The sequence below is a fragment of the Macaca fascicularis genome, chromosome 12 (genome assembly GCF_037993035.2).
Source record: "Macaca fascicularis isolate 582-1 chromosome 12, T2T-MFA8v1.1".
In the NCBI taxonomy this organism is placed as follows: Eukaryota; Metazoa; Chordata; class Mammalia; order Primates; family Cercopithecidae; genus Macaca; species Macaca fascicularis.
In genome coordinates, this window is record NC_088386.1 from 125,698,996 (window position 1) to 125,723,821 (window position 24,826).

At 39.5% G+C, this 24,826-nt stretch overlaps 1 protein-coding gene across 36 annotated transcripts in view; it reads right to left on the reverse strand.

The window, feature by feature from the left end:
- Positions 1–1,616: 1,616 nt before the first annotated feature.
- Positions 1,617–24,826, reverse strand: part of TRIP12 (thyroid hormone receptor interactor 12) — a 157,219-nt gene continuing 134,009 nt past the window's right edge. For all 36 annotated transcript variants that reach the window (XM_074010394.1, XM_045367828.3, XM_074010389.1 and 33 more), the window contains 10 exons: positions 23,728–23,884; positions 21,993–22,091; positions 17,076–17,190; positions 16,633–16,787; positions 15,506–15,670; positions 12,316–12,480; positions 9,355–9,468; positions 7,028–7,122; positions 6,420–6,523; positions 1,617–5,559 (listed from right to left, as the gene is read on the reverse strand). In XM_074010394.1, the coding sequence (XP_073866495.1) occupies positions 5,363–5,559; positions 6,420–6,523; positions 7,028–7,122; positions 9,355–9,468; positions 12,316–12,480; positions 15,506–15,670; positions 16,633–16,787; positions 17,076–17,190; positions 21,993–22,091; positions 23,728–23,884 (1,366 nt within the window). In that variant the 3' untranslated portion in view covers positions 1,617–5,362. The remainder of the gene's footprint in view (positions 5,560–6,419; positions 6,524–7,027; positions 7,123–9,354; positions 9,469–12,315; positions 12,481–15,505; positions 15,671–16,632; positions 16,788–17,075; positions 17,191–21,992; positions 22,092–23,727; positions 23,885–24,826) is intronic.

Genomic DNA, 24,826 nt, shown 5'->3' on the forward strand with positions numbered 1-24,826 from the left:
TTTCACAAAGCCCTTGACACAAGTCTGTATGAGTTACCATGATGCCAGGGACTCTGCCTGGATGCCAAGGGCTGCATGTTCTATTCTAAGTGACTTTGGAACACACTTTGGGAATAGGACTGACTGGGATGAATGAGTTTTAACAAATGTCCAAATTCCATCAAGAAACTGCAAGCTGAGCCCATTGGGTTTTCTTTACATTACTGTTAACTTTACAGATGATCATTTCAACTAACAGCGGCTGCCCCGTATAACTCTACAATTGCCCACGTTAACATTAACCAGTGTTTAGACCCCTTGCAATCTGGACTTGTGTCTTCTGCCCTAATATTCCTTAGTACAATCTTGATAATAAATTGTTAATAGTGTCCCTAATTAACATTTTGATGTATCATAGCCACATAGAAGATACCAAAGTCAATTCCTGAAACCTCAATTCCCAATGAGAGTGCAAGAATCCAGCATGTGTGCCTGGGCCTCAAAGTCACAATGGGACATTTGAGCTGGTTATGGGGCAGTTCTGGGACCTGGTTCCTTGCAATTTCTTGCATAGGAAGGACAGTGTTATTCCAGGCATCAGCATGACCCTTCTTCCTGCCCTTCTCATATAAAGTGAGAGGAGAAGCAACACAGGAAACCAGCTAATCTTGAGGTTACTAACCTGGCTCAAAAAAAGAGGAAGGAATGACACGGGCTTCAGTAAGCATATGAGTTAGGAGAATTGTTCTCCAATGGCTGAATCTCTCCCCTCCCAAAATGCCTCCTGCTTTTGTATGCATTCGCCTCAAGAGTTTGAAAAGACATTGTGCTTTCTACTAGAACAGTGCCCCAACAACTGCCATTAAGATGGAAAACTTCATCCATATACCCATTAACATGCCAACACTAATTCATACAATCACATCAACCAGAAGTGCAATGCTACCCAGCTCCAAACACAGAACTGGTTATTTAGACATCAGATTGGTTATAAACTTTGATGCCTGTCTTGTGGTGAGCTTGTATTTAGTAGTGCCTTTCATCTCTGATTTAGAAATTTTACAGACCAAGAGATTCACCAAAGGAAACGTGTTTTTCCCTCAGGCAGTTGTATCAAAACAATGTATGTGTGCGTGTATGTGTGCATATACGTATGTGAGCTGTGTAACTGTACACATACCCTTAAAAATAAAACTAAGTTCTGTCATCACTCTTCTAACAAAAATCCATCTTTCACTTTCCCAAATCAATTCTATTTTGCTTTTTCTATTTCAGTGAAATAGACTGGACATTTGCTAAGGGCAGAAGAGCCAGTCATGAAAGACAAGCACAATGACTTCATAGCGTTCCAACCAGAAGGCTCTATTGTCTGTGCACATTTTCAATGCCAAGGGCACTATTTTGCCAGCGCATAGGGATACCTTACACAAGTGCTCCACCAGTAAGCAGGTAGCAGGGCCACCTTTTTCAATGTATTTGTCTTCTACAGTGTTCTCCACTATCTGCCTCCAAAAAAAGCTAAGTTCCCTCACTGCATTACTCACCAAAATAGGAAGCTTTCCAAGTCACCCATGCAAGCACATACCACTTCTTAGAAGAACCCTCTAGTTGTGTATAATTTAATAAAACTGACCATGTAGGATAATGCTGTTTATTAAAAATATAGTCAGGGAGAAGGAAGTCAGTGCATTTATGCAATTTTACATACACATCTGTAGTTTGAGGTTCCATTATTCCAACAGTTCATATAAATCACTGTTTCAGATAAAAGGAAAAAAATGCTTTACACAGGAGATCAGCAATTGGTTATAGGTTTGGAAATATGAGTCGGCTTGTAGTAAAAATAAAACCACCTCTTCCATTATTAAAGAATGTCTCCTTTATGCGGAACAAGTCTTTAGCGTTAAGAACTTTTCCTTGCATAAGAATTGTTAACTTGAAGTTCTCGGAAAACAGCTAATCCTGTTTTCTCTATTTATAAATGCTATTTTGTCTGGGTTTTTTTGAGGTCACAAAGGAAGCGTCTTCAGTGATCTGTCACTACGTTTTCCTTTACCGGGTATGTCAACGACCGCAATGTCAAACCTAGGACTCATACAAAAGCATTTTGCAGAGAATCATAAATACAGAACACGACATGTCCGAACAATGTTCTCATTACAGCAGGGAAAACAAAATGGATCAAAAAACAAAGCCTAAAATAAATGAAGGCTTGATCATTTTGCTAGTAGAGAAATGAACAATAGCATCCAGACCCCTCCAAAAAGGATTTGGCATATGAATGCACTTGTATGAAAAACTTCATCACATTTTTTTTTGGAATAGACTCCACTCCCATTTCCTGAGCTCACGCTCACTGACGGGAGTCCAGAGTACAGCCGCAGCACCTGCTAAGCCAGAAGGAAGACAGCAAACTTACAACTTACTCGCGACAGTCCTCAGTGTGGAGAATCAAGAGTTTTGGATCTAATTTCTTGGATACCGAAGTTGGTGCTCTGTCCCTTGGCCTTCTGTGTTAGGATGTATAGGATGCCCTAGGGAAGTCACTCCGCAATAGGGAGTGGTCACATTCATTTGAAAGCACCACTCCTTTCCATGTTATGTACCTAACTCAAACCCAGTAAAGAGGGACTCCAAGCATAATTACTTTCTTTATATCCTGCTAGTGAAAGAAAGTTCTGTCACTACAAATGCAGGGAACCAGAGACAAGCATGAGAAGAGAAAAATCTGCATTTCTTATAATGAGTGGCTGTGTGAAAGGTTTCTGCTGGGTTTGGCTAAGGCATCTAAAACTCCATGTCCACTCCCAATTAGTCTACCTAGAACTTACAGTTCAGTTTTCTGGGGGCATAGGAAGAGGGGATTACATTTAGCTACCTCTTCTTTCTTAAAGTAGAATAGTTAAAAATAAGTTCTCATGTATAAAGCAGATCAAATCAGTAACTGTCTAAATGACAACGCAAATTCGGTGTTAGCTATGACTAACATCTGACTGACTCCATCTCAGCAAGAACTAAAGGACAACAAAATCTCAGCTGCTATCGAACTAAGTGTTTAAAGTATACTAAGAAATTAGTGTTTGTTGATAGGATTACCAAGCAAATAAATTTAAGGCATAACTGGAGTTACAGCAAATGAAGTATATACTTTTTCCCTCTGATGCAATAAGGCCTCTGCCAAGAGAGATTGCTTTAAGAGTTTTCTTGCCCCAAATTAGCCAAAGGTCCCGTGTATTGGAGGAGGAATAAGCTAAAGGCTGAGGCTTTTAAACAGATAACTACAGACTTTGAAACACTCAAGACTTTAGAGTTTGAGTCAAAATCATCATATATACTTATTAGAAGCTGGAATCGATGAGGCCAAATTTGCCAGGGCCACAACATGGATAAAACGTCAAGTACAGATGAAACATTATTTTGTTTACACATGTCTAAATTTTAACAGAACCCTTAAAAAATCAGGAACAAAATGCTATGTTCACACAAAAATCCTTGTGCTTAGTTTGCAGGAAAGTATCAGAACAGCTGAAAACAAATGGTTTCATTCTTTAACTTCACTTGATGAAGCTGCTCAGCAACTGTGCTGTTAGTGGTGAAACTGCAGGAACAATTCCGTTCTTGGATTTCAGGGAAAAGCCATTCACTCGTCAGTCTCTGCAGAGACAGGCAGAGACTCCTCTGCCCCCAACTCCTCTGACAGTTCCCTTCCACTTAATGGGGTCACTACCCAAGTGAACTCTCAGGAGGGGACGTTTCCATATAAGGCCATATAAGTGTAAATTGACACAGCAATCTGTCAAACAAGCCACTGAGTTTCTTTTGGGTGGTGGGATAGGGAAAAGGGCCTATGTCAATGAAATAAGACTTACAGAACAGTCAAAGAAAATTGATTTCTCAAAGTTCAATTAAAAAAAAAAAACCAAAAAACAAAAAACTAGCTCATCTCTTATTTTCAAGGAGATGAATTATGGAAAATTCCTTCAAATTTATGCCACAGGCTTAATTTTGGACCTTAGGAAGGAATCTCCTCCCATTTTCTCTTCACATTTTAGGTTCTTCAAGTTGTTATTATAAATTGTTTGAATAGCAAAATCAGCCATGATGCGAATCATGGAGACACGCCGATTTCCTTGCATTGAAATACATCTATACAATTGAAAGTTATGCGTACAGCACAAAACTATAAACAAAAAGGTGAAGCAAACTTTCTTTATTTTCAGGTAAAAACATTAACCTGATGGATTATTGCAGATTTGAGAAATCAGCACATAAAACGACTGGACAGCATTGCTTACAGGTGCTTTTATCTGCGTCGAGACAAAGGCTGAACTGTTTTGTCCCAAGTCAGCACTGGGAGAAGGGGAAGAGGAGCGTGGAATAAAGAAGACTATGAACAAAAATGTAAAACAAAAACAAAGAGAAATTTTTTTTTTTTTTTACTCCAACAGGGAAGGAAAACTGCTTAGTCTGTTTAAAAATTTTACATTAATTTAAAATGCTCTGGCCACAGAATAATAAATACCGGCCAGCCCAAGCTGTAGACTTCTTCACCTTCATAAAAGAAACAAACGAGCTTTCCCTGTCTCACTCCAGAGGCTGTTGCTGCTGGAATTGCCATGGAAACAGTCCTAGTGTGTCACCTGGCAAAAAGCCAGTAATACCCTAAACTATATTCAAACTAAACTATAAGAAAAGTCTACCTAGTTACAAAAGCTGAATTATATTCAATATATTTCCATCCAATGAATTTTAAATTAGATCTGAACTGGACAGAACATGGGACAATGAACCCATGGGTCACGAGCCCATGGGTAATGAAAATTGGAGAACTGTGAGTTGTATACAAAAACAACTGTGAGCTGCACAGACAATAATGAATCAGGGAGAGAAAATCAGAGGAAAGTGAAAAGCACATAGAGCTAGTCTACTAAACTATATTTGTCAAATACATGTGAGCTTAAATTTCTGTACTTATGTACAAGAGTTGACTTTGGAGGAAACAGAACTGCAGACTTGGCTAGATGGATACACACAGCCCAGAATTAAACTGCACAGCGACATTTATTGTTCCAGCCTGGAAAAACATCCCTTTTTTAAATTTCACACAGCAAAGCATGTTAAAAACTTCACTCATCAAATAAATGATAATTTAAACAAGAACTTGCTAAAGAAACCTCATCACAACAACGTTTTAGGGCCTGATCACTTTAAGTCCATGGGGCCATTAATGAATATCAACCAAATGTCTCTTTATAATCTGCAAGCCGTTTTTCCTACAACAAGAAGGCGTAACATGTTTCCTTGACTCAGGTGATACATTAGAAAAGAAATCATGATTTGTTTCTTTTGCTGTAACAGGCAGACACTGCATTTCTTGTTGTGATCAGGAAAGATGGAACGACTGCTGCCCTTCTCTTGCTGCTATCAACAGTTTTTCACGCATTATCTCAATGCTTGAATAGTCCGGCAACTTAAGATAGTTCACACAAGTCATTACAGAGGGCAAGAAGTCATCTGGGTTTTCTGTTGATTCAAATGTCTTTCGGACAATTGTCAAAGGTGGATTCAAACTCCGGAATCCTGATTAAGAGAAAAAGACAGACAAGGAACTTAAGTTTTTAAAAAACATCAACTATCAGAAAACATTCCACCGCTCTGCTGTACAATATTATACACAAGGCATTCTTTCTTGCTTGGCAATTACACATTCAATATACAGTAAGTGCAAGGAACCTGCTTTATCATTTAAAAAATCGCTATGTAACATGGAGGCAACGGTTCTTTATGCCTTCTGATTTTTAAAATGGAATACCCACAGTGGTTCACGGCTGTAATCTCAGCACTTTGGGAGGCCGAGCTGAGTCAGTCGCTTGAGAGTTTCAGACCAGCCTGGGCAACATGGAGAAACCCTATCTCAACAAAAACACAAAAATTAGCCAGGCATGGTGCTGTGTTGTGCCTGTAGTCCCAGCTAGACAGGAGGCTGAGGCAGGAGGATCTCGCTTGAGCCCAGGAGGCAAAGGTTGCAGTGAGCCAAGATCACGCCACCGCACTCCAGCCTGGGCGACAGAGTGAGATCCTGTCTCAAAAAACAAAACAAACCAAAAACAATAGAATACCAATTTAACTTATATTAGGATTCAATCTGAAAAACCAGATTTTAGAATCCATTCTCATCTAAGTCAACTAAGAGTTTAGAATGTACAAATGGCCTGGAATTTTATCTAACCAGCATCACACATGTATTAGTAATCCCACTTCAATTTAAGACAAACCCCACGAATTTCCCTGCTAGTGGTCTCAATGTACTCTAATGATATTGGAATAACTAAGAGGCACTGCAAGTGAGATAAAGAATCTCTTGCTGATGGTCCTGAAGTTTCACACTCACAAACCCACCCATAGGTAGAATAAATGCTAAACATCAACATCGTACCCACCTCCAACAGGCAATCTTGGGCTACCAGTCACAAACTGGAGAAATAACCTCTGCTGCTCATTATCAAAACTACTGAGAATCTCAAACAAAAACTTCACAGCCCGACTATAACAGAAATAAATATACCACAATTATTTCAGCAGGTTAGAGTTTTAATCACATTGCATTGCATCACATGACGTCAAAATTAGATTAGCACTTTTAAATTACACATGTATTTCCATTACAATGTACTCAATCAAATTTGTTTCTGTTATGACTAGAATTCAAATGGAATGATTCCAGTTGTAATAAGACAGACCTGATCTGGTACTGTACAGATATTTCTGCTTCACTATGTGTAATAATGGGGAACAGGGTTAAATCTGTCTTCCCCAACCCCTAGTATTTTCACAGAAATACTTGAGAAAGAAACCCTTGGGTCTTAATTTCCTATCTTGAGAGAAGTAAGGCCAAAACAGAAGCAAGCATCCATTAATAGGCAGACACATTTTCAAATGAACCACTCCAATTTTTGTTGTTTACACGTGTGCATGTGTGCATACACACACCCCCCCCTCTCCACATTCTTCAGAATGAATAGAAAACCCGGCAGAGCCCAGTACTCACCTGTCATGAGTGTAACCGTGATCAGGCCTGCAGCATTCCATCAGTGTCTTTGCATCCCAAGTGTCTGCTTTACTGCCACAAAGGAGCTGATCCAGCTGTGAGTTCAAATAAGGGTAAAGAGAATTAGGAAAGAAACATTTGCTTACCTGAGTGAAAATAAAGGTCTATGTGTACCACACAAGAGTATCAGTCTCAGTACTAAAACTTTCTGCTTGGGACCTCTTTCTAAAAAAAAAATTTAGAAATTCCACTTCCTTTTTAGCTGTACACTATTAAGCACCCTGCCCATCTGTAGGGACTTGGTTCTGGAGAAACCCTTCCTCTCAAACCAAAAACACCTGATGACCCTTGATTTCAGTTTTCCTTTCGTCTCATTACTTTAGGTGCTTTAAATGGACAATCTGCTTCTAATCAGGGAGATTTTATAAATCCTGGCTTTCAGAAACACAAAAGTATACAGTAACAGATGCCAAGGGAGAGAACACTGAGCTGGAGAAAGAAGTGGGATAAGCAAGCTGAACTAGGACACAGCAAATGGGTAGGTCTTTACACTTCGTAGAGAGGCATGTCTACGCCATATGGTTGGTTGTATGGGGACCAACCTAGATATTATAGATGGCATATTAGAAAGCAATATATGCTTTCATGTCCTTAGAAAATCTAACATTGGTTTCAAATTAAAACCATGCCTTTCCTCTGGTTAACTGCTGATTTGTAGAAGACTGCATACTTCGAGAAAATCCAATTTGAGGCCAATGAAATTTAGTATCTATTATATACTGCTCACTGTTTGCTCCTATATATTTAAAGACAAAGCCTTGCTCTGTTGCCCAGGCTGGAGTATAGTGGCCTAATCACAGCTCACTACCGTCATGATCTCCTGGGCTCAAGTGATCCTCCAACCTCAGCCTTCCAAGTAGCTGAGACTACAGGTGCATACCACCATGCCCAGCTAATAATTTTTATTTTTATTTTAGACGAGGTCTCACTATGTTGCCCAGGCTAATCTTAAATTTCTGAGCTCAAGTGATCTTCCCACCTCCATCTCCCAATTGTGCCCAGCCTATTTAATTTCCATTACTCTGACAGGGGTTATTCCAATTTTACAGATAAACAGTCCTATCAGATACAGTAACTTGGATAAGGTTATACAGCAAGTGGTGAGGACCATGACTCTATTCCAGGTGACAAGCAGTGCCTACAAGTATCAGGCACACTACATGCTTAAAAAAAGTAGTAAATCAAAGTAGACACAAATATAACTGAGATTAAGATATTAAGTTAATCAAAAATTTACAGATTCAGTCAGTAGTGGACGTACACTCTAAAACTAGTATTCAAACAGTAAATAAAAAGATTTCAAAACGGAGGGAAACTGGACACATTCTAGAGCCTTTCTATATCTCACGACCAGTGAGCACTTCTTTTGAGATTTGGCACTTCAGGTAAAGATGGTAATATGGTTTGGCTGTGCCCATACCCCAAATCTCATCTTGAATGGTAACTCCCACAATTCCCACCTGCTGTGGGAATGACCCGGTGGGAGGTAACTGAATCATGGGGGGGCGGGTCTTTCCCAGGCTATTCTCATAATAGTGAACATGTCTCATGAGATCTGATGGTTTTAAAAGGGAGTTTCCCCGCACAAGCACTTGTCCTGTCTGCTGCCACGTAAGATGTGCCTTTCACCTTCCACCACGACTGTGAGGCCTCCCCAGCCACGTGGAACTCTAAGTCTAATACATTTCTTTCTTTTGTAAATTGCCCAATCTCGGGTACGTCTTCATCAGCAGCATGAAAACCGACTAATACAGATGGCTAGAGAAAACCAAGCACATAAATCCATTTCTTCCATTCTCAGAAGTATTCTCTGTATTTGGCAATTAGATAATTTGTAATAGTTTCTTAAAACTTCAAGGACTAACTTTGTGAAACAATGTCTCATCGAATCGAAGTTTCATTAAGGAATAAAGTAAAGGCCCCTCCATGTCTCTTGGCTTCCACAGCAGTACAGAAACATGCAGAACATGCCACACACCACACAAGTCCCCATTCTCCACTGAATGGCACTGAGGGTCTAGGCTGACAAAGATGCTATGCTTACTCTGTCACGCGTGGAACCCGCTCCTCCAATCTAAGAGAGGACACCTACTTAACATTCTTACTTGCTCAGGAATTCTTTCTTTCCTTGTCTTTCCCAAACCATCCCATGCTATCAAACACCCATTTTGTTGTTTTTGTGCAACAATACCGTCTTTGACTAGGCAGCACAGAAACATTCCACTAAAACTATAGGTATGACCATTTTTTAGACATAAGCTACTCACTTCCTCCGGGTAGAAGTACTGAAGATGACTGAGTGGGAAGACTGATTCAAATCCATCTCTGAACGAATCAAATTGCCTAGAAACGCCTTCATTTAGTGCCCAGAATATAACCAGCTGCAAAAAGAAAGTTTTCAAAGAACTGTGACAAAATTTCAAATCTCTTTATTATTTAATATGTGGCAAAGTACAGTGAAACACCCTTCTGAATCACTTAATAAAGAATAAATAAGTTATTAAGTCTTTAAAATACCTGCCAGAAAACTACATGAGTAAAACCTCAGGTTGACATCTAATGTGGGGCTCTTACTAATAACAAAACGTAAAAAAATGCCATGTGCATTTATATTTAGTATGTTTTAAAAATCTACTTATGTTAAACCCATGCCATAGAGTTATATTACCTCACTAGATGGGAATCAAATGAGAACTTCCCAAGAGGATAAAATGAATTAAAGGTAATGTTTGAAGAATCACAATTACCCACTATGAAGGGTTTTTAATTTTTAATGTAAAATGTTTAGTTCTAAATCCTAGGAAGTTCTTAGACCCAACCTGTCTGCAGTGTGTGCTTCCTATTAGAAGTAGGCAAAGCCTGGAAATGAAGTCACACGCAATTGGAGGGTAAGAAAAAGCAACTCCTACTGGTCCAACAATCTAAATGTTAACTCATTATTTGCTAGGAAGATGGAAGAATAGCTTTCACAAAGTCAGAAGAAACAGGATGAGAAGACAGTCCCACTGACTTTTAAAAAGGAATTACTTATGAATCACACAACTGGTAAGTAACAGGGGATTTTGGTTGTTATTATTATTTCTTTTGAGACAGAGTCTCGCTTTGTCGCCCAGGCTGGATTGCAGTGGCATGATCTCAGGTCACTGCAACCTCCGCCTCCCCGGTTCAAGCAATTCTCCTGCCTCAGCCTCCCGAGTAGATGGGACTACAGGTGTGCACCACCATGCCTGGCTAATTTTTGTATTTTTAGTAGAGACGGGGTTTCACCATGTTTGTCAGGCTGGTCTTGAACTCCTGACCTCGTGATCCACCCGGCTCAGCCTCCCAAAGTGCTGAGATTACAGGCATGAGCCACTGCGCCCAGCCGGTTATTATTTAACCTATAATCTCTCTCTCTTTTAAAGCTGATGAAGAAACTGGAGATGAAGTTTTTCAGAGGCTCCATCTAAAGTCCCACAGCAAGTTAGTGGAAAGGTCAGTTCAAGGGGTAGGTGGCCATTCTGACCTAAATCCAATGCCCTTTCCACCCCATGTCAGGAATAAACCAAAACAAATTTGTCAAACATTGGTAATAAGGATCTATATATAGTTGTAATTTAAAATACAATTTGTGTTCAAATAAAATTACTTTTCCTGAATTTGGCAAATATAGTCAAGCATCACAAATTAATATATACATGCTTTTTTTTTTTTTTTGAGACGAAGTCTCACTCTGTTGCCCAAACTGGAGTGTAGTGGTGCAATAGTGGCTCACTGGAACCTCCACCTCCTGGGTTCAAGCGATTCTCCTGCCTCTGCCTCCTCAGTAGCTGGGACTACAGGTGTGCACCACCACACCTGGCTAATTTTTGTATTTTTAGTAGAGATGGGGTTTCACTATGTTGGCCAGGCTGGTCTTGAACTCCTGACCTCGTGATCTGCCCACCTAAGCCGCCCAAAGTGCTGGGATTACAGGCATGAGCCACTGTGTCCAGCCATATATATATTTAGTGCGTTTTAAAAATCTATTTATGTGAAACCTATGCCATAGAGTTATATATTGCCTCACTAGATGGGAATCAAATGAGCATTTCCGAAGAGGATAAAATATTATTGAGAATTAAAGGTAATGTTTGAAGAATCACAATTAGCCACTATTAAGGGTTTTTAACTTTTTTTTTCTTTTTTTTTGAGATGGAGTCTTGCTCTGTCGCCCAGGTTGGAGTGCAGTGGTGTGATCTTCACTCACTGCAAGCTCTGCCTCCTGGGTTCATGCCATTCTCCTGCCTCAGCCTCCCAAGTAGCTGGGACTACAGGCGCCTGCCACCACACCCGGCTCATTTTTTGTATTTTTAGTAGAGATGGGGTTTCACTGTGTTAGCCAGGATGGTCTTGATCTCCTGACCTCGTAATCCGCCCACCTCGGACTTCCAAAGTGCTGGGATTACAGGCATGAGCCACTGCGCCCGGCCAGGTTTTTAATTTTTAATGTAAAATGTTCTAAATCCTGTGAAGTTCTTAGAACCCAACCTGTCTACATATATATATATGTATTTTTAAGAGAAAGGGTCTCACTCTGTCGCCCAGGCTGGAGTGCAGTGGTGCAACCTTGACTCACTGTAACTTTGAACTCCAGGGCTCAAGCGCCCTCCCACCTCAGCCTCCCAAGTGGCTGGGACTACAGGCTCGTGTCACCACACCCAGCTAATTTTTGCATTTTTTGGTAGAGATGAGGCCCCCACTTTGTTGCCCAGGCTGGTCTTGAACTTCTGGCCTCTAGTAATCCTCCTCCTGCCTCTGCCTCCCAAAGTGCTGGATTACAGGTGTGAGCCATTGCACCTCGCCCATAAGTCAGTAATTTGAAAGGTGTCACCAAACATAAAAGTGTGCACTGCGCATGCCTGGAATAAACTCTGTCAAGGTAGCTGCCTTGATGGAAATGCAAAAACGCAATTTAGTAAGAACACAAATGATCTCTCTTTTCACTAATTTTTTAAACTAGGAAAATGTGGTGTAATTAGACAGCATTCAAGCCTGAGGAGAAATAATTCAAGGTTATATAAGACAAGAAATATCTGATATGTGCACTTAAGAGCAAAGAGCTCTTGAGTCAAGCAGCCTTCATGCACTGGTCCTGGGGATGCGGAAGGTCTCAAGCCATAGCGTGTGCAGCCAGAAGCAAGGTACAATCAGGCCAAGTCCTCTGTCTTCACAACTGGCCTACCCCCCAAAGACGCACAATTACATACTCTTAGATACTCCTCTAAATTGTGGATAGTGACTGGTATATCCTTCCCTCCTTTCTTCAGTTCGATATTGGGAAACCCTGGCAGAGTGAAATCCAGTCCTAGATCTTCAACTGAGCAGCCATTCATAGTCAGGGTTTCTAATGCATACTGTAGACTCTCTTTGGTCTAAAAAACACAAATGGGGGAGAAATGGTATCAAGCAAAATTAACTCACAGTTTTTTGTTTAAAAAAATAAAAGATATCCTAATAAAGCTGATGGTTTCCTTTAACTCGTAGCTTCTTTATTTTTTTCCTGGTCATAATCTACATATGAACAAGTCACTGAGATCACAAAGGAAGTAAGTATAAGAAAAGAGGGCTGAAGTCCTTCTTCATTATGGGATGCTGCTGCTCAATTTAAGCACATGCAAATCAAATTTCACAGTAAGTGCATAATAGGTTGCATATTAGTTAATTTTAAGAATGTGGACCCTAGAACTAGACAAACTTTTCATTAATTCTAGGCTAATCTTGAATCCAATACTGTATAAGTATACAGCAAATACTGATAATACAGTTGGGAAATTGTAAATATAAAAAACGTACTATCTAGTGATAGTGATTAACTTTCTCCCCCTGCAAAGCTCGAGTGTACAGAATGAAGCCTGCAGAGGCTTCATTCAACTACTTCAGGTCTCTGATGCATAACAAGTTTGTATCCATGCAGCAACACTGTGATTAAAAAAAAAAAAAAAAAAAAAAAAAAAAGTTCCAAGAAATCCCTAAGAAAAAGGCAAGCAATACTTTGTAAGACAAATGTTAAAAAATCTTTATTACTCACTTTTTAAAAATGTGTAAGATTATAAAAGGCCTATGCAAATTTTTTTTAAACTTAAGGATCAAAACCCTACATACCAAAATGTAAATTCCATCTAAAAATGAAGACATCAAGTTAGGAGAAAGAAGACAAATGGCTTTCCAAACTGGAAATGCCTCCGTGTACGAAATTCCTATAGGCTAACAATTAAGGTACAGAAAATTAAGTCATTTAAACTAGAAATAGTTAGAATGTTCTGATTAATTAATTAGTCATTTTTTAAAGAGCAAACTAAATGCTGTTTAGGATTCTAAATAATTCAGAATACCAAGGAGGCAGCAGATTATTGAAAGTAAATGGTCACAAAATTATGTCCATTTTTGCTTCTCTGCAAAAACCCACTTTTAAGCCTCTCTCCATTTTAGGTGCCATTTGAAGTCCTCCAAAGGGAGGCATTTTATTTTACATTTGAGGTATTCTTCAGCAGAAAGATTAAAAAAAAAAACAAAAAAAGTTCTCCATTTTCATGTTCCCCCACTGGTAAGTTCTCAAAACTATCCTCATACTCCCTGTCACAGATTAAGGTGATTACTATTACACTATTGGAAAGTCTCCTCTCATAGCTACCAAGGAAATTGGTAAATTTATTTGTAAAGATGTGCATTACAAAGTGTTGTTATTAGACAGGAATCTAGAATTTACAATGTCCTAGAGATGTTTAAAGGGAATTTACATTAGTTTCTCTAGATTTTACATAGTAAGTCGAGAAACTAATGTAAATTCCCTTTAAACATCTCTAGGACATTATAAATTCTAGCACATTTTCCGTATCTCTAGAGACTTTAAGCTACCAAGTAGAGTCCGAGCCAGGACAACTTGCCCCATCTCTATACTTTATTAAAGAAACAGGACGTGGTTTTTCAGAATGTCACCATTTCTCATGCTCTTGTTCACAGTGGGTTATTATGTCAATTTCTGGAGTGTGGATTCTGTGCCATTCATTTTCTATTTTTAAACTGACAACATCAGGAATAATAAAGGATAGAACAAATCTCAAAAACAAACAAACAAACAAAAACTACTGACAAGAGAACTGTGGCGGCGTACTGCATTTGAGACAAGCATATATAATAGAGGTTGCATGGTGTGGAAGCATGCAGACAGCCTGGGTTTGAGCTCCTGCTCTGTGTTCTCTAGGTGTGTCAGTGACCTTAGGCAGGTTGCTCAACCTGTCTGCCCTGGTTTGCTCACCAGTAAAATAGAGATAACAATACCCCAATCTCACATGGTAGTTGCTGGGATTAAATAAATTAACATATATATGGTACCTAAAACAGAGTCTCCTGTTTTACTTGCTTTTTTGTTCTTCCTTTTTTTGTTTTGCCATTATTTACCTAAGAGATAATCCTAAACAACACTGTAATAGTTTAAAACTTACCAAGTTGTTAAGTGAAAACCAAAATGGTTCTAAAAATTCTAAAATGACAAATTTTGTACAGAAAAGTGGACTTAGCCTCTTTGAATACCAATTTCTCTTAATAGACTTACTTTTCGAAACAGCACCACATAATTACAAATTAATACGGGGGATAAAGTGAATCTCCTTACAAATCTTCTAATGAAAAGGCACTCTAAAATCTTATCCCTCTATTGTAAGATCCTCTCAACCTCATCAGGAGAGGTGACACTCTCCCTCACTACAGAATCTCAATGTGCTATTCTTACTTATTTATAAAATGAGGGTTGATTTAATATTGGTCCAAGTTACCAGTCCAAACAGAAGCTTTCTGGGTTTGTGCCACAAAAAAAATAGAACCTTGTTTTCTTCTAATACCAGATACAGAACCATTATTAATCTCAGATTAAGTAATTTATCTATTGTTAATTATATACATTAAAATTACACAGTAATGATATGAAGTTCAAGGTTATCTATGAGATGTCACAGAGAAACCTCAACATGTATTACCAAGGAATAGTTGTTGGCACTCACAGTGACCTTTAAAAAATATCTTCCTGAGATCTCTTGAAACAACACTGTTCCTAAATTAAGGTACCTTTCTTGAAAATAAATCTGTTCTGAGAATAGTTTTACTGATTCAAATGCTTACTAAAAGATGATATAATATCTGCCCAGATACATTAGAGTTCTTATTTATGGTCTGATTTAGAATTGTATTTTATTTGCTAATCAAGAAGTTTATAACCTGCTCTGAGTATAGGTCATGTGACCCACTGTGAAATCGTATGTCTTAGTTAGTATAATAAAAGAATTAAAATCTCCTAAAATAAAACATTACTATAACAACTGAGACAAATACAAACCATTTAACAAAAGCCTCATTTTTCTAAAATAAAGACCTGATCCACTCGACTGTTTCTTCTAAGCCTACCTGGGATTTATCTTGTTCAAGTCTTTTCTTTTGTCTGACAATGTCTTCTAGGTGATAAACTGATCTGGCTACAACTGGGTCGATGTCAAACAAATCGTGTGATGTCAGTGAAGTTTCTTGCCGTAGCATCCATTTATAAAAGGGTAAGCCAAGGGGAAGGTCCACCTGAAACGGAATATGCATAATATTTTCACTGTCACACTAAGCTTCCAGCATTACCTCCATCTAAGGCACTTCAGGAGATCATTTAAATATTAATAGGTCCAGTAATCCCCAAGAAAGAAAATTCTGTAGTTAGGAACTATTTCTCCCACTACACAAAACTGATTAATTCTCTTGATTTGGGGCTCTAAACGCAACTCCACTGTAGTCTGTATTATTGAATATCCCAAAGCAAAAAATGTTAAGGGAAAAAACTTACTACATTTAAAATAGCAAACTAAATGGAACTTCTAAACTTAACTGATAAACTGCCCACTCTTCAGTTAAAGTGAAATTGTAAACTTGTCAATTTGGCCACAGGTGAAAATGTCTTATTAAACATACTGATAAAGTGCCTCCGGAAACGGGAGAAGAGCATGGTGGCTTCGTGCCTGTACCTCCCCAGTGCTGTGGGAGGCCAATGTGAGGGGATTGCTTGAGGCCAGAAATTCAAGAGAAAAAGAAATGAAGAAACGTCCAGAAACATTCCAACCTCTATGAATGCTGATCACTTGGGTTATTTTCACAACAGCACTCTAATGTAAATTTAATGAAGTTTAGTTACATGCACAAACTTTCCTACCGAATTGAAAAGGTAATGTCAGACTCTAAAAAATAAATAATTAATACCACCTTAACTTGCCTGATTATCTGAATCCTTGCTACCCAAGGAGTGGTCCACAACCTGGCAATTGGGCGTGCCCTGGGAGCTGATAGGAAAACTTAGAATCTTGGACAGTAGGACAGTCTTACCCCTGCCCAACTGAATCAGAACTGGCATTTTAACAAAATCCCCAAGTAATTCATATGTGTATTAAAGTTTTAGAAGCACTGCTCTGAAGTATAGCAGTAACTACAGGAGACTGAGGTACTTGCACAGAACATTCTACACCAAACCTGCAAAAAGCAAACCATCCTAAACTTACCAATCTGAAATCCATGATAGCCTTGGCCATTAATTTTCCTAAGAAGCGAAACTTCATCTTAACCTTTGCGATATGAGCTGGCTTTGCTGTCCTACCAAAGGGAAGCGCAAACAGGCCCTGGAGGTTTTGAATATACTTGGTCCCTTCTTGGCTTCCTGAAAAACAAGCAATTCACCAAACTTTAGATGATGTTTCCAAAAACAAAACAAAACCTGGTAACTAAGAACATTTAAGAAATTAAGTATTCTCAAAATGGGAGTGCAGATCACTGAATGAAGTCCTCTAGAACTGGAGAGGCCTTCCCTACTTGATAAATGAGAAAACAGAGGCTATAAAGAAGCAAGCACAGTTGTCCATTAGAAATTAAATATATTTAATAAACCATCAGAGTCCATTACCTGATCTGAGTAACACAAACCAACTAACTTACAGATAGGCATTACCTTTTGGATTGCTAAGAGTTACTTCTTCACCTCTCCAAAGACCCAAGTCAGCTCTCTGTAGTTCCTGAGATACAAGCGCATAAAACTCCAGTGTAGGCCCAAGACCTGTACCAACCTACAGAGGAACACAAGTAGAACGATTTCAAATTTTAGAAATTGTGCTTTTTTACTGCCAACCTCTTGGATATGTGGACACTAACAGCAACTTGTTTACCAGGATGCATTAGAGACTATTTTCCAAAAATGTCCTGACCGGATTTATTCTTTCAGTCCTGGTGACCTGGACAAAAACTAGCAACTCTTCATTACTTCCTACCCGCTAAGGCCCCAACATGTCAGTTGAACGATTGCAGGTTGTACTCACAGAAGTGCCACTGTGGCTACATATCTTTCCTTCAGGAACAATATGGCATTGTCTGCGTATGGATGTCTTTCCCCTTTTTCTCTTTAGTGAACTGTTACCCCAAACCAGCTCAAATGTCACCCTCTCAAGGGGAAGGCTCCCCTCAACATCTGCTCCCAACAGTTAGTTTGCTCCTTTTTTCTTGGGGCTTATTTTACAGCTACTTAAATACTTACTACATTACTTTACCAAAATATCAGTATATGCTTGCATATTTTGCAGGATGATAACTGTTTTGGTCACCCTGTATCTCTGATAGTACCTGACACACAGTAGCCATTTAATAGAGATGTGTCAAATAAAATACAAATAATGAAAGGTCTGATTCCACACCAGCACAGACAGGACTGATGGCGTCATACAGGACACCAATGCTTCTCAACTCCCAGGGTGCACTGGAATCCCCAGAGCTTTAGCCACATACACATATAGGGGTGCCATGTCCTGAGGATTCTGATCTGGCACGTTCAGCTTAGAGCCTGGGCACTGGTATTATTAAACAAGCTCCGAAGGCGACTGTGCAGCCTACAGTTAAACTACTCCTCCATGAGACACCTGATGTGGACATGCCTGAAGCAGTGTTCATAGCTTGCTCATTCCATCCTGTTCTGTCAAGGTCCTACCAGATCAGACCATAAACAAAGATATGCAGGTAGTAACAAGTTCCTATCATAGGTTATACACTAAATCTAACTGTAACCCTCTCAAGAAGGCAACATTTATAGATTACTCGTAAACAAAGGGTACTATTTTAGCATTATTATGGTTACTCTTAAAAATTACTCACACTAGTTTAAAAGTTTAGAGGTAGTCCACTAAACATTTAACTCTTTCAAAACAGAGATCTGCTTGGGCCTAGTGGTGCTTTCCTGATTAACCCCTAATCCTATTAGAATTCCGTACCAGTAAATGGTATCACCATTAACCCCAAAATGAATACTCCAACCAAATCCTTAGAGCTGTCCTTGGCCATTCTCTAAACCCGCACAATCCAATCCATCAGTAAATACAATTTAAGCGCTGCCTTCAAAATGCATTCTAAACTAATTACCAACTTTACCCAGCTGCTATCCTCTGTCATCTGGTCTACTGCTAAAGTCTCCTAGATGGTCTCTGCACTAACATTCCCGACATCTTATATCCCATGCTCATAGGAGCAAGCGTAATCCTTACAAAACACAAGTTCGCGGCATTCCTTTGCTGCTTTCCAAAGGTTTTTCATCTCATTCAAAGCAGAGCTCCAGTTCTTACCATGGCCTGCATGACCCCTTTGCACATCCCACTCAGTCTCTTTGACTCCTCCTACTCTGCCCTTGCTCACTATGCTCAAGCCACACTCATCCTCCAACAGGCTAGGAACACTGCTTCTCTGTTCTTGTGCTAGAGATACTTTTCCCCCAGACCGCAATGACTTGCCTCCACTCAAATGTCCTCGGACCACGCTACGCGTCCCCATAATGCTTCATCCTCTTATTTTATTTTTCTTCCACACGGCCTAACATATATGTGTACATGAATGTGTGTGGATGTATTGGCCTCCCCAAACAAAAAGATAAGCTCCATCATGGGGTGGGAGTACTTTGTATATTCTGTTCTACACTGAATCCCAGGCACTGGAGGGCTGAGGAACAAAAGAGAAGCAAAGAAAAACCTGCAGTAACACATGGTATCCACCAGATGGTGCTAGTTAATGCTCCTTTCGGCACACTATTATCCCAGGTTTAACAGAAGTCACAGATCAAATTAGTCTATTTCCTTCATCCAATGCTGTTGTTTCTAAAAGGATTCTTAAAATATTAAATCACTAACAGCACTTCCTCTGTGAGCCTCTGCAGAAGGTGGAAGGCCAGGTCATGTTTGCTTTGCTGATACAACCTGGGGGTGGCCAGCCTTTCCACAGAGCAACCTGATCTCTTCAGGGATTATCATTCTACCCAGTTACACCACTAAAAGGGCAGGTACTCGGTTGAGCGTCATTTTTCTTTTAAAGGAAAGGAAAGCATAAAACCCTAGAAACAGAAAAACAAAAGTTTGACAACTTGACTTAAAAAGAAATCTTTTTCTCTCAAAACTAACACATACTGGCACTTACTATATGACAACGTTCTGAGTGCTTCACACATTTCAGCTCATTTTATCATTCTAACAACATGAGGAGGCAGGTGCATTAATTATGTAAAGGACTGAGAGGACACTGATGAGTTTATGTTAACTTGCCCAAAATCACACAGCCAGTAAGTGGGCAGGCCAGGCTCCACGTTCCCTGTTCCTGATCTTTCACCTTCCCAAAAGGAGACTGGGTCACTGGGTCATTTGTAACCCCAGTCCTTGGGGTTTGGGTGGCTTTGTGAGCCCAAAGACTGGTATAATCCTTCCCTGGCTTACCAATCATCCCAATTCAAATAGGAGCCCACACTGTGACCTGAGATTTTCATTGGGATTCTTCTAGAGCTAGTTAGAAATTCTTCCTCAAGGCTACTAGCTGACATGTACAGCTGAATTTGAATCATAACCTGAAGCCCTATGCATTTCACAAAGTCAGTGCTTGTGAGGTAGGGGTGGAGGTACTTCCCCCTTTCCTAATGAAGCAGCTCCTGGAATCTTTTCTGAGGTCAACAGGTAAGACCTATGAAGGAAGGGCATAAAATCTTGATTTCACATCAGCAATCCAATCCTGCTCCTTAGAATAGTCTGTGTGAAGCCATTCTGAGCTTGTTAGGTTTCATGCAAGATGCAATTTTAACAGAACCATGAGGGATGAGAAAGGAAAGATATTTCCTGGCAAGAGAAAACTATGCTGGAGTAAGAAAGTAGAATGTATGTTTAAAGAGAATAAAAACATACCAAATGGTTACAGCAAAGGTCCTGTAGTCTTATGAGTAATAAATTCGGATGCATCAACATAGAAGAACCGCATCCTCTGAGCAACAGCCATGATCAAGCTACTAGATTCAAAAAGTTCGTATCTCTTATGCCAGCAGTCCAGGGCCTCCACTCCATCTGGCCACCTCCTTTTTATCCCCCTTCTCCCAGCACTTCCACAGCAGTACTAACTTCTGCCACTCACCACCAAGCCTGACCCTTTGCTCAGGCCCCATCTCCTACTAGAAAATGGTCTCTCAATCTTCCTACTCGCCTACACTAAGGTCTAACTCAAGGCATCTTGAGGACAGCACTCCTTGTCTGAATGCGTCATTCACTTGGCACCTGTACCACTACCTTGCCACACTCTTTGGTACCTTTGTCCTGTGTCTCCCTAACTACACTGTCATCTTTTCAGTGCAGAGACTCTGCCCTAACCTGGAACCCTAGCATGCAGTATACTTTCTAGTACACAACAACTTATAATTTTAACTTTGGTGACTGAATACTCTTAGCTTTCCAGAAGTAATCAAGAAGGAGAAAATGCTTAATAAAATGAATGAAAAATCAAAGTCATGATTAAAATTACTTAAATAGGCACAGTTAGTATCTCATACACTAAACTGCTAAATCTATTATACTTACCATGAGCCAGTTCATGTACATGAACTCAGTCACAACTTCGAGGTTATACTATTATTACCTACATTTTACAGATAAGAAAGCTGAGGGGCAGAGTGGTTGGCTAGAAATTTTAAGTCCGTAAGAGGTTCAGGGAAGCCCCAAAACTCTAAGTTTTGTCTTAAAAAAAAAAATTAGGTGAAAGAAAAGGGGGAAGTATCCCAAGAGACTTAAATATACAGAAAATCATTACTTGAATCTTTTGGTATGCAAATGTTCATAGCAATGTTAGTCAAAATAGTCAAAAACTGGAAACAACCAAAAAGTGAATCAACTGGTGATTGGTAAACATATTTTGGTGTACCTATATAATGGAATACTCAATATATAGTTCATATAATAGAACTATTCCATAATAGGAAACAAATTGACACATGCAACATGGATGAATCTCAAAAGCATTACGCTAAGTGAAAGAAAAATGACAAATGAATACATACTGCATGATTCCATTTATGATATTATAAAAAAGATAAAATTACAGGGACAGAAAATACGTCAATGGTTATCAGGGGCTGAGGATTGGTTAGGGGACAGAGCGACTGATTTTGCATGAAATAGGGGCACTTTTTGTGGTGATCGGAGTATTCTTTATCTTGATGTGAAAGTGCATCTGTCAACCCTTAAAACTACATTTCTGAAGTGTGCAGTTATTATTTATATCTCAGTAAACCTGATTTTTTCAAAAAGGCAATTCAAACATTTTGAAAGTTATCAACTGTTTAAAATATCCTTTCAGTTTATCAACTGAAAGACTAACAACACAAATGTGTTCTTACGCCAGGAAAAAAACTGCCTTTTCGTATGTAGTTGAACCTTTGAAAAATGGGGAACTTAGAACAAATCATTCAAGAGAAAAGAGAGCAAACTCCCAACTGTCTTTCAGAATTTCATAGTACCAAGAAACTCAAATAACATTTAGTCAAGAACACAAGTCAAACTAAATAACCATCACCGGACTCCAAGCTCACCTCATTTTCATACTGGATTTCTAACATGGCCCGTGAGCTGCCGAGGTCCTGCATCACGGACTCCGCCTGTTTCAGCAGCTCCTCTCTGTTCACAGTACGCTAAGAAGAAAGTACAACTGTCAGGAAATTATGCTCTACCAATATTACACTTTAATAAACAGGTGGCATTTCTTGAAATGCAAAAGAACAAAATCAACTCAATTGTTAACACTTATTCCTTAAACAGGTAACTCAGAAAAGGTTAAGAGGTAGCAGTATTGTTACAAACATCAACAGCATCTTGGCATACATTAAGGAAACCAGATGCAAGAGTAATTACTAATTTATCTTGTGGCCATGGCAAGTTCAGAAAATTCAAGTTGGGGAAGAAAAAAATCATCTTTGCCAAGTATCAATGCAATTCTCAGGGCTGCAGTTTCATGAAATCTCCCTGGGTACATTTATATTTAGATAGAGAAATAGATATGGAGGTGACAGGTCAAACAGGTGAGCTGGAAACCTATTGGCTCTGATCTGCCAAGATCCTACAAGCACTACTACAAACACTTGCGAATGAGATTTTAAAAGGTCCTGCTAGATTTCTAATTTATGCCAATATCAGTGCTTATGGAATCCTAATGAGGATATGAATAGGATGACTTTTTTTTTTGTTTTAGACGGAGTCTCGCTCTGTTGCCAGGCTGGAATGCAGTGGCATGATCTCAGCTCACTGCAACCTCCAACTCCCTGGTTTAAGTGATTCTCTTGCCTCAACCTCCCAAGTACCTGGGATTACAGGCACGCGCCACCACGCCAATTTTTTTTTTTTTCTTTTCATTTTTAGTAGAGATGGGGTTTCACCATGTTGGCCAGGATGGTCTTGATTACCTGACTTCATGATCCGCCCCGCCCGCCTCAGCCTCCCAAAGTGCTGGGATTACAGGTATGAGCCACCACGGTGGGCCCAAGAAGATTTTTTTAACTACAATGTTTGCTTTATGTTTTGTTTTGCTTTTCAGTATACACTTCACTCCCTGCCACCCATCTAACTCCTTTATTTTATTACTAATGTCTCTTATGAGACTTTTGGAGATAAAGCCTTTAGGAAAAGAAACTTAAATCCCTAGCAAAAAAAACAAACAGGTAAATGAACAGAAAAGACCTAAGTAAAAACAGTGCTGGTGAGAACTGTAGTATCGGTCTCCCCTGGAAATGGCTCAGGGCACTGTGGTTCAGAGCCACAAATGTGGAGCCAAGATGAGAAACACAGATTAAGTTAGCAACACTGGGGCTAACTGGTAGAAGAGACTCAAAATATATTAAGGACTTTGTTTCAGGCTCTTCTAGTTGGAGTGACTTGTTAAGGGAATGAAATGGATCCAATTAATTCCAACTATTACATAAGGGATCAATTTTTAAAGGCAGGAGATAGTTTGAACTCCTAATTTAGAATGAAAAAGTTTCAGTGAGAGAAGACAAGATTCTTTCTTGGTCTAAGAGTTACGACAACTAAAAGAGCAAAGAGAATTGTAGAAATTATTTCAGAAACTGGCGGGTGGGGAGGAGAGAAACTCTTAACGAAGGATAAGGAAGAATCACAGATAGCCCAGTTCCAAGAGACTGAAAGGAAAATAGGGCTAGCTGACTAGGACCAAGGCCTCCACGACCAACATGCATATTTAGATATACTACATTTCTAGTTTTCCCATTATTTTGAAAAGCTCAGATTATTTAAAGATTTCGGGGAGAAACTTACTTTTTTTCTATCCAATCTAGGTGCAACTCTGCTATCTTGAGAATCAGACTGGTTGATTTCTGGGTTGGTATCAAGTAATCTTTGCATTGCTCGGTCCCGATCAAATGCAGTTACATAAAAAAGCATTTGCCGGGTATCAAAAGGAAAGAAAAATGGGCTGTAAAAAGATGCAATGTAAGTTTATTATCTGGATGAGAATTAGAAACTACTAAAAAAAAAAAAAAAAAATCCAAACTTATATTAGAAACAACTTTTGATATGATATAGAATAAAAAATGTAAATAAAATCAGTAAAAATTGTTCAGGTCAATTTGTTTATTGATTTTGAGACGGAGTCTTGCTCCCGTCGCCCAGGCTGGAGTGCAGTGGTGTGATCTAGGCTCACTGCAACCTCTGCCTCCCAGGCTCACGCAATTCTCCTGCCTCAGCCCCCCAAGTAGCTGGGAGTACGGGCTCCTGACACCACAACCAGCTAATTTTTGTATTTTTTTTTTTTGAGACGGAGTCTCGCTCTGTCGCCCAGGCTGGAGTGCAGTGGCCGGATCTCAGCTCACTGCAAGCTCTGCCTCCCGGGTTTACGCCATTCTCCTGCCTCAGCCTCCCGAGCAGCTGGGACTACAGGCGCCCGCCACCTCGCCCGGCTAGTTTTTTGTATTTTTTAGTAGAGACGGGGTTTCACCGTGTTAGTCAGGCTGGTCTTGAACTCCTGACCTCAGGTGATCCACTTGTCTTGGCCTCCCAAAGTGCTGGGATTATAGATGTGAGCCACCGCGTCCAGCCAGGTCAATTAATTTTAAAGAATTTTCATACTTCTTATAAGAAATTTCTAAGTGATCAATAGTGCATTAAGTAGCCTTTCAATGCAGAATCTGATATTTAATTTTTCAAATCCTACACTTAAGTCGACAGATCTTTAATCTACCTGAAGGAAGTATAACATGACTAATGAAAGCTCATTTTTAAAATATGACCACCACCTTCATGAGGCACTTGAATCATCCTGAAACCAGCCCTATCTCCCAGTCCATGTCTGTGGAAAAATTGTCTTCCATGAAACTGGTCCCTGATGCCAAAAAGAGTTGGGGACTGCCGATTTAAA